At 32.7% G+C, this 10283-nt stretch overlaps 1 protein-coding gene across 1 annotated transcript; it reads left to right on the top strand.

Moving 5' to 3' along the window:
• Window positions 1-208: 208 nt before the first annotated feature.
• On the top strand, window positions 209-397 carry K441DRAFT_577569 (uncharacterized protein; the record flags this gene model as incomplete). Its single annotated transcript, XM_067644247.1, has 1 exon — window positions 209-397. A coding segment is annotated over one exon (189 nt), but the record flags the coding sequence as incomplete, so codon positions are not given.
• Between the last annotated feature and the right edge of the window lie 9886 nt (window positions 398-10283).

Below are 10283 nucleotides of genomic sequence, written 5' to 3'. Positions count from 1 at the left end.
ATTAGCGGGCTATTTGGTGTTGGTAAGACCTTAATAGTAGAGGCGATGTTAGAATACCTTATAAGACTACTTTATGTTATATATCTTTATTCCCTTATAACTGTAGTTCTTTCTAACCAAGTAGATCTTTATTAAAGAATTAAGCACGATTACGGATATACTTAAGGAGAAGCTTTCTCTTATCTTTAAGATAGTAACCTACTAGAAAGCCACTCTACTCCTTAATAAGGCGGACGTGTTCGTAGAACAGCGTGCTACTAATAATGTCCATTATAATGCCCTTATTTATATATTCTTACACAAGCTTAAATACTATAAAGGAATCTTGTTTCTTATAACTAACTGGGTAAAGACAATTAATAAAGCTATTATAAGCAGAATATACCTCGCGCTCTAGTACGGTCCATTAGATCGGAACGCTTAAGAGGCAGTTTAAAGGAGTTTCCTTAATAAGGCGAGCACGACGAAAGAAGCCGTAGATTTTATAGAAAAGGACCTTAATAGCTAAGAGGTAAGAGCCTTTACGTCTACAGTAAAGCTAAGCTAATTGATTTTCCGATCTAGATTAAAAATGCTGTTTTTACGGCTTAAGTATTGGCTAGCTATAAAGAGACACAAGTGTCCTTATTATATTTAGAATTCGCTATTAGTGTAAACGTAGAATTTTAGCGTAATTTTATAGGAGGAGGCAAGTTTAACAATATATAGTCCTACGCTTAGCTCTCTTAAATTTACTAGGGTATTAGGGGTCTATAGAATGCATGCCTTTTTAGTATATAGGGCAGATATACGTTTAGGATTTAGCTATCCTTTTCTTTTCTTCTTTTTTTCTATTTATACTTGTTAATAGTTAAAGGCAGTATATTACTTAACTATACTGTTTATTAGCTAGTAATATATATATATATATATCCCAATAACTTTGCATTATATAGCTTTAACGTAATATAGATATATAGCCTTAATCCTAAAACGTGGAATCTAATATTACTGGATAGAGTTAGTTATGTAAGTAGGTTTTTATTAAAAATAAGATAGAGAAACTAGAACTTTATTACTTTCCTAGACATACTATCTATACGGGATAGCGTAGAAAATAAGAAAAGAAAAGCCTATAAATTTAAACGGTTTTAAATAAAGTTCCGTACGGGATAGAAAATAATAAAAGTATTATTTTTATAGCCACTTTTTCCGTATAGAAGGATATCTAAAAAGGTATTTAAAAGCTAGATATAAAAAGAGAATTTTAGTAGAAATCCTATATAAAATATTATCTTTTTTAAATATATTTTTAAAATGGAACACAAATTCCAATTTCTATAAGATTTTTTATTAAATTATTCCGTATGGGATATTATAGGAAATAGGATATAAAATCTAGGTAATTAAAATTTAATATAGGATTAAAATATAGTAGATTATTATATTTATTAGCTGTTTATACTATATAGGATAAAATTAAAAACAGTATAAGCGAATTACTAGTGGATCTAGGAATAGGAGAACGAAAGCTATAGGGTATTAGTTCCTGTGCCTAGAGGAACGTTAGTTCTAAAAGGAGTGCCCTAAAATAAGGAATGAAGTAAAAGGGGCTACTCTACGTAATACCAAAAAACTATAAAGATATGTAAATTTCGTGCCAAGCCTTACGCTAATTGGCTATAGTTTTTGCCTTTTAAGATCTAGTACTTTTGCCTTTTTAGATCTAGTACTTTTTTGCCTTTCTTAATTTAGTACAATTTTACCTTTATAGACTTAGTATTTTTAGCCTTATTAGCTTATTTTTGGTTATTCTAATAGGTTAAAAATTTTATACTTTGCTAAGAACGCTATTAGCACCCCCATTTTATATAAGCGCTATATTATAACTACTAGCAGCGCTAGATACCAATCTACTAACCTAAAGAGCTACTATAAAATTGGGACTTATTTATAATGAGTTGCTAAGGGGTCTTAGTGCTCTAGGTATAGGGAAAAGGGTTAGTAACGGTGAATTCCTACTAATAATAGCGATAGTAATAGTAGCCGTCGCGCCCTTACCTTAGAAGCTTAGACTAAGAAATCGATTACGGATATAGAAATATCCGCACCATCCGCTAAGCTAATTTAGGACGGTAATCGTTTTCTTAGTCTAAATTACACTAAATTATAGAGAAAAGCCTACTCTATAAGTTATAAGATCTTTAGCTCCTTATACGCGCGTAATATTAAGAGGAATTTGTCGCCGTAGAGGCCTTAATTCTACCTCTACACCGCCAAGCCGCGCAGTAAACACTAACGCTAAACGCTTACGCCTACGCCGCTAGCCCTTTATATAGAGCTATAAAGCTTTATAAGAGCTCTATAGAACGAAGCTTAGGGAGAGACCTATACGGAGTTCTATACGGAGCTCTACTAAAGCTCTATAAAAGCTCTGCGTGAAGCTCTATACAAAGCTCTACTTAAAGCTCTACTTAAAGCTCTACTCAAAGCCCTATTATTAATTCCCATTACCAAATACTAACTAAGTGGCGTTGTTGACAGTAGCAATTATAAATCGTAGTCATTAGCTCTATCGTTAGCATCGTTAATAGCGTTTCGCCACCTACCTTATATATATATAGTCTCTTTTCTTTACCTATATAGAGCTTTAAAGCTCTACTAATACGTAGTACTAATATACTAGGAAGGTTCTACAATCGCCCGTATAAACGCCCGTATAACGCCTATATAATTATCCCTATAAACGTCTACAATTAATCGCCCGTATAAACGTCTATACGTCTATATAGCTATACGTTTACACGCCTGTATAAAGCTCTGTATAAAGCTCTATATTAAGCTTAGTATAAGGCTTTACTAAGACTCTATATAAGGCTCTGCCCCCTAGTAAAAGGAGGTACTCTAGGCTAAGGGAGGATATTTTTAAAGAAAGACCTAACTATAGCACTTACTAGGTGTTATAATAGCTTTAAGTAGTAAATATCTATATATCTGCATAGTTTTATCTATATTAGTAGACTATTTAATAAAATATAATACGTGCTTACGCTTTTAACAACGCTTTTTTTTTTTAACTTTAACAAAATTAATATTAGGACTAAGTAATAGCTATATTATAAAATTTATACTATTTAGAAGCCCTAATTCTTAAAAATATTATATTAACTTTTAGTAATAATAACGCGTTATATAAATAATTAAATTAGATATCCGCAATCTCTATTTTATAAATTTAGCTTACGCTTTTAATAAAACTCGCTAAAGGCTCTTAGACGTAATTTTACAATTTAGAAGACGGCATAGGTTATTCTAACGCTAGCTAAAAAATCATGTCTAAGCTTACTAAGGTAAGTCGCGCCTAATAAGCACTAATTAGCTAACCGCACTAAAAGGAATATATAATGGTGCTAGGGTACCGCCCCCTATAGCTGGCTTAGTGTAATATCCGGAGTTCGCCTATAGCGTTACTAGCACAGCCTTAATCTTCCTTTGCTAACTCTTAGCCTCTTTTCCTAACTAATTCTAGGCTCTTACTAGACACACTCTTACTAATACTTAGGCCTATTTTAAAAATATTACTAATATTATCCTTCTGCCTTCCGTTCTAGGGCCCTAGCGTATAATAGCGCGTATTACTAGTGCCTAAAGGAACGTCAGTTCCGAAAGGGTTTAATACTACTTGAGAAAAAATTAGGTATACGCTTATCTTACCCTCTTATTAGTCAATTCTTTTCGCCCTTTATTAGTTAAATCTTCTCGCCCTTTATTAGTTAAATCTCCCCGCCCTCTTATTTGGTTAATTAAAATTTCTCACCCTTTTATTTATTAAATCTTCTCGCCCTTTTATTTGTCAAATCTTCTTTACTTTTATTTGTTAAACCTTTTCACGCTCTTATTTATTAAATCTTCCCGCCCTCTTATTTATCAAATCTTCTCGCCCTCTTATTTATCGAATCTTCTCGCCCTCTTATTCGTCAAATCTTCTCACCCTCTTATTAGTTAGCTTTCTACCTCTTTAGGCTAATTAACGTATTCTCTCCAGAATTTCTTCGCGCCGTGCTTTGCTTCGTCTTAGGTTTAGCGTCGGTTAACAAAAATCTTAACACTAGAAAAGTTTTTTTTTCTTTTTTTTCTTTAATGCTTTTTTAGTTCTATACTCTAAGAACGGTCTAATATTGCTAGTTATCTTTACAACAAGCACAAATTCGTTTAAAATCTTAAGATATTTCCTATATATATATATCTAATTTATCCAGCCTTTCCTTTATCTCCTCGTCAAGTCTATACTCTAAGAAGCTATCCTAGCTTAGAAGATAGCTAATCTTAACTCCATTCCAACTTATAGCTTATAATAGTTAAACATAAAGACTTGTAAACCTAGAAGATATTATTGATAACTTAGGTAGAGTTCTCGAACTTAAGTTTCTCTTATATAGAGAATGAAGAAGGTTTACTAGGGTCTATAAGAAGGTATTGCCTTAAGCTTTATAACCAGTTATAGCAAAAGCTAGTATATATAGTAGGCTAGTTTAAGTATATATAATCGGAGATCCCTTCTTCATTATTATAATGGATTGTGGTATAATAAGTAAGGTACTAGGCTATAGACCAGGAACTTAAATATCCTTAATATCTTTAGATGTTACTAGGAGTTTAGCTAGAGGGCTAAAGTATACCGTTATTTTATTTAATATGTCGGGTCTGCATATACAGACTTTAGATAATTGGACCGTTATAGGGGTTGAGACTTGGCGACAATTTGAAATAATTTAGAATAATTTAAAACAATTTTAAATTAAGGTTATATTAGCGCAACTTAGGTCTATATATTATAGCTATACCCACTTAAATTAAAGTATTACTTGATTTGGGTCTTAAGAAAGCGTCATTTTTGAATTGATTTGAATATTTAAATAAAAGGGTTTCCTAGTGCTATTGACGAATAGTTGCACTCTAAGAAAGTTTAAACTTGTAGGTGCGTTACCTATTAAATAGTCCTTGTTAGACGTAGAAGCTAAAAGGTATATATAGAGAAGAAAGAAGACCTTAGGTCGCAACTGTTTTTAATTATATTAGGAATATTATTAACGATTTTATAGTTAATTAAAAAGAACGTGTGTCCACGCAGAAACGAAAAGAAGGTCGCGATTTAAGCAGTGAGTTGAATAAATGTTAGTTATATCTTTAAACTAATAGAACTGAAAGTATTACTTAAACTATTAGGTAGTTTTATTTATGGCTAGCTAAGTAGGTTTACTAAGGAAGAGTTCTTCTAGCTAGGATAGACCTTTTTTTAAAAGATAGTTGGATATTATTATGGAATCTATTTTAAAGATGTCCATTACTTTATAGAAGCCTAAAAAGCGCGTTTATCGCGTTTAAGAGATTAAATGGAGGTTAATAATACACCGTGTTACGGTTAAAGCCTTAGAATTGGCTTTAGATTAAGAAAAAAAGGGATAGTCTAGTACACTAAAGGCCTTACTATTAAAGAAGGCTTTACAATTTAAGGCTCTAGTTTTAGTGTTCAGCATTAAATAAAATCTATTATCACCTTTAAAACCGGTATAGGAGCGAGGTTTTCCGTTTAACTTAACTACAAAGCTAAGTAATATTATATCTACCGCCAATGCCAATCCTCTAAATGGTAAGTTCTTTTCTTTTTTCTTTTTACTGCCTTACTAAATTCTAATACTAATTTAGATAATACTATCTTAACTAAAGTACTTGTATCTAAAGAAACTTACAGTAAAATACCAGTCTCTGTATACTTAGTTAACGATTTAGAAGATAAACTTGTTAATATTAACAAGTATAGTAATATAACTAGTACCTTTTTAGACTGCTTTACATCTCTTCATTATATACTAATAGTGTTTTATAGCTAAAGAACTAGTGGAGGAAATGGTGGAAAATACTTATGCTAGGAAAAAGCATAAATACGCAACTTTAGATCCTGTAGAAGTTAAAGAAACTGGCTATTTTACTTATAATATAACTAAACGATTAAAGCTTTTTAAGTAACTTAAATCGCTTTGTCTGATTTATTGACTTTAATAATTCTTTATTATATTTTTTTAAGATTTTTCTAGGTTTTATTAGAAGTATAATCGTTCTTTATTTAGAAACCTTAGCTTTTTATAGTACCTAGTCTTCTATTTTTATCTTTTAATATTCTAAATAAAAGTTACTAGTCTCGTTTCTCTTACTATTACTAGCCTTTACGGTCACTTAGAGTAGAGTTCCTCTAAGCTTAACAGAGCTACCTTTAGGGGCGATCTCTTATTTAAGTAGGGGACTTATTTAAGTAGGGGATTAGTTAGAGGAAGGGATTAATTCTCCTATAGCCTCTATTTAGGCGGTATAGGGTAGCTTCTAATAGGCTAGGAAGTAGATTATATGTTTTATAGAAATATAAAGTCTATATAGGATAGTAGGGTATAGGGACCTAATAATCTGGCGGAAGATTAGGTTATCCGCTTTCCTAGGTTTATTTAGCCTAGGTAACTTACCTTACGCTATTTTATATACGTTTTAACTAAAGGTTACTACCTAGCCTTAGCCGCCCAAATCTCCGCAAAACTTTACTTATATAGTGGAAGAGTAATGAAATATTATTCTATTTACTCTATAAGCACCTTTAAATCCTTTCTTACTTCCTAAAGCACCTCCTTTATTTAAGAAGGAAGTTTTTTATTATTTCCCTTTTGCCTCCTACCGCCTAGAAATACTACCTTCCGCAATCTATTAACCTAAGGGATTAGTAGCTAATAGTACGGTAAAAAGTTATTATCTATACTCTTAAGAAAATCCCCTTCGTTATCTATAATACTCTTTTTTAAACCTACTAACTTCCTATTACTCTTATAGTTCTAATACTTAAACTTTGTTGGCCTAATGTCTTTACCTAACCTATTATAATAAATGTAGATCCAGAATAGCACCTAAAAAAACGACTTAAAATCATACTAAGCTAAGTGTATCTCGCCTAGGAGCACTCTAATTACTATAAACACTCTTATATTGGTCTTGCCCTACGCTTCTAAAGGCCCTTCTTACTGCTTTTTAATCGCAAGATCGAAGTCGATTAAAAATACCAGTTAAGAAGGATTATTATCTTCCTTATTTATTATAAGGTTGCCTATTAAAATGTTGTATTAGATAATGCTAGCCTATATATATAAAGACTTGTATCCTTTAATGCCACCCTTTAATATAGTAAGTATTATAGCCCGAGAGCTTACCTTATAAAGAGGCTTTTTATAATCCCTAGTAATAACACGTTAATATACTTAATTTAGGATTATAAGGCGCTTTCTACCTTTAGGCGGAGAGCCTAAATACGTGCGCTTACTAGGCGGTAATAGGGCGTTAGTATAGCTAGACGACCTCTTTTTACTACTAGAACTTCGGCCTTTCCTTATACTAATTTTTACTTCAGCCGGTCTTATAGGTATTATTAAGTCTTTTAGCTTATAGTTTATCGCTCTTATAATATCTAGCCCCTTATAAACGTTATTGCAAATATTATCTTCTTTACCGCCTATATAAACTGTCTCGTGGTAATAGTACCTGGCTATATTAACTACTTCTTTCTCTGTTACCTTATATAGCAGTTTACCTTTTTCCTCGCGCTATAGGTACTACTACGAGTTTTTAATAACGAGAGGTATCTTAAAGGTGTCTCCTTTACGGTATACTTTTTAGTAAGTAGTTGCTTAACCGGTAATATAGCGTGCCCGCTTTATAGGTTTATTAAGGATAAAACGCTTAGTCTGATTATTGTATATAACCTTAATATATCGCTTGCCGTCTAATATTAAAATAGTAGGGTCGAACCTAAGTTGCTTTTTATTTATCTAGAGAAATCCTAGTATTGCCGAGGTAAATTGTAATCCGTCTTTATTAATGTTAAATAGTGATAATGTAATGCCTTTTACCTGGTTATACTTTTATAGACACATAATAGATCTATAGAGGGTAAAGCCTAGAATAAAGTAACGAGTGTTCTAAGCGGCGAAGACTTCTCTTATATATTTCCCTAAATCGAACCGTGCCTTTGAGGCTATATTAGTGTTTAGATTACTCTTTAGCTCTCCTAGTATAAGTATATACAACTAATAACATTAGAAGCTTTCGCCGGCTATTAAATTGTTTACGAAGCCAATATCTAGTTTTTAGTCGGCTGTAGATCCTTATAAGGGCTGCTAAGTATACTCTACTAGTCTTTATCGTTCCTTTAGAACGAACCCGTGCTCCTTTACAAAGTCTAAAAATGATATAATTAGCTTGTTAAACCACTTTAGGACTCTACGTTTTTTCGCATCTTTAGGCCAGTTACGCTAACCGCCCTTCTCAGTATATAGTAGATTGTCCCCTTCTTTACATTTCTTAAAAACGGCGGCGCTTACCGCCTTAAGACCTTCTACTTTCCTAAAGAATACTTTATATAAGCTAGGAATCCCTACGTAAAGAGGGCCTAGCTCCTCCTTCAGAATATAATCTACGTATTTCCTATATTTAGATAAGTTGGTAAAGCTGCTTATATTACATAAATGTGGGGTTTATTAAATATAGAGTGGTAGCGGTTAAAAAGAAGGTGTAGACTTTATTACTATAGCGTATACCTTTTCCTAGACGATCTCGTCAGGCTTAATATAAAGAATTACATTTAGGAAAGGTAGGAACTGTTTAATGTTAAAGCCGTTAGAATTAACCGCTAAATTAAGTCTTAATAGATTACTAAAAAGGCTTTTATTGCCGCCATTAAATGGCAATAAATAAGAAGCGGGAAGGCTCTGTAAAGCGAGTATTAGATTAAGCAAAATATCCTTTAGTTTTGCGAGTGTTAGATAGAGCTTATACTAGGTAAATTAATAGTTACCTTTATTACTTATCTAACGCGACACATTTAAAGAGTTAGAGATACCTAGATTCTTATAAGTCGAGTTAAATAAATTATAAAAACCATTTAGTCCCTCTCCGATAGGTTTTATTTTAATTATCTCTAATTTAAAGAGATTCGCTATTGCGGGAGAATGCGCCAAGAGCTACGTTAGGAGGGCCGACGTGGTAGGCAGATAGGTAGGCGATAAAGGGAGATTAAAGAGGTAGATAGTATAATAGTAAAGATATAAGCAAGTATAGGGAGATCGAGGACATATTAGTAGTGGTAGGTAATAAGGAAATAACTAAGGAGAAAAGTATAAGGAAGTAAGGTGCGAGCGAATATAGGGAGGATTAAAGATTAGGTATGGAAAAGTTAAGCTAATATAACGTAGCTTAGACTAAGGCTTTATAAGGGCTTAGTTAAATACTAAGCCACAATAACCTAAAATGCGGGCAGCGTTTTCTTATTTATAACTAATTATGCCTATTGATTTTAGTTTGTTCCGCGACACATAAGGCTCTAAATACGGCGGGGCTCTTATATAGCGAGGCTAAAGAGCACTATTATAGTGTTGATCCGATAAGCGCCTATAAATAATTATATGGCTAGTTCTAAAATGAGTTAAACCTAATATACCAATTATAGATATAGCCAGCCCCTTTTTATAGCGGTTAATTGACCGAAATTAGGATCTAGTTCTTAAAACTAGATCTAAATCAGGATCTTTTAGGTTAGCACTAGTTAACTAGCCCATTTCCCGAAAACAGAATTAGGAGACGGCCTTTAAAATTAGAATATAGTCTTTAGAATTAGATTTAGTTCTTAAAACAAGATCCCGTTTTTAGCAACTTAAGCTAATATTAAAGGATATATCCTATATTTATTCTTAACATTCCCACCTTATTAATATAAATTTAGAGTTAACCCGCACCGTACTTATTACAAAACGCTAAAGAGCTATTAGTTAAAGCAAGCTATAGGTAGGTAAAAGGGCGCAGCGCGAGGGGTTTAGGGAGGCGACGCTGGCAATAATGCGAATGCTAGCCCTAATATAAAGGGTAAGGCTTATTAACGTTCCCGGTCTACAAGCAGGCGTATACTACTGTAGATATAATTAACAATACTATTAGTCGCTGACGGAGTTAAAAAGCGGTGGTAGAGGTAAGATAGTTAAGGTGACGGCTTAAAAATATAGCTATATATCTGCGGTTAGGCGTATAAAAGGGTATTAATACGGTTTATTAAATGCTATATACTGCAAGTCGCTCGCATTTCGTTATACGCGTTTAAGAGTCGTAGGCGGGTGTAAAAGGATAGTACGCGTTATAGGAGACACTCTATATTAGCTATTTATCGCCGCTAAAATACGTACTAGTGTAATTAAAAAGGTCTATATATAGCTATAGGCTGG

Source organism: Cenococcum geophilum, assembly GCF_001692895.1.
Source record: "Cenococcum geophilum 1.58 unplaced genomic scaffold K441scaffold_44, whole genome shotgun sequence".
NCBI lineage: Eukaryota > Fungi > Ascomycota > Dothideomycetes > Gloniales > Gloniaceae > Cenococcum > Cenococcum geophilum.
The sequence above is the reverse complement of the archived record's forward strand: the minus strand, read 5'-3'. Positions and strand labels throughout refer to the sequence as shown.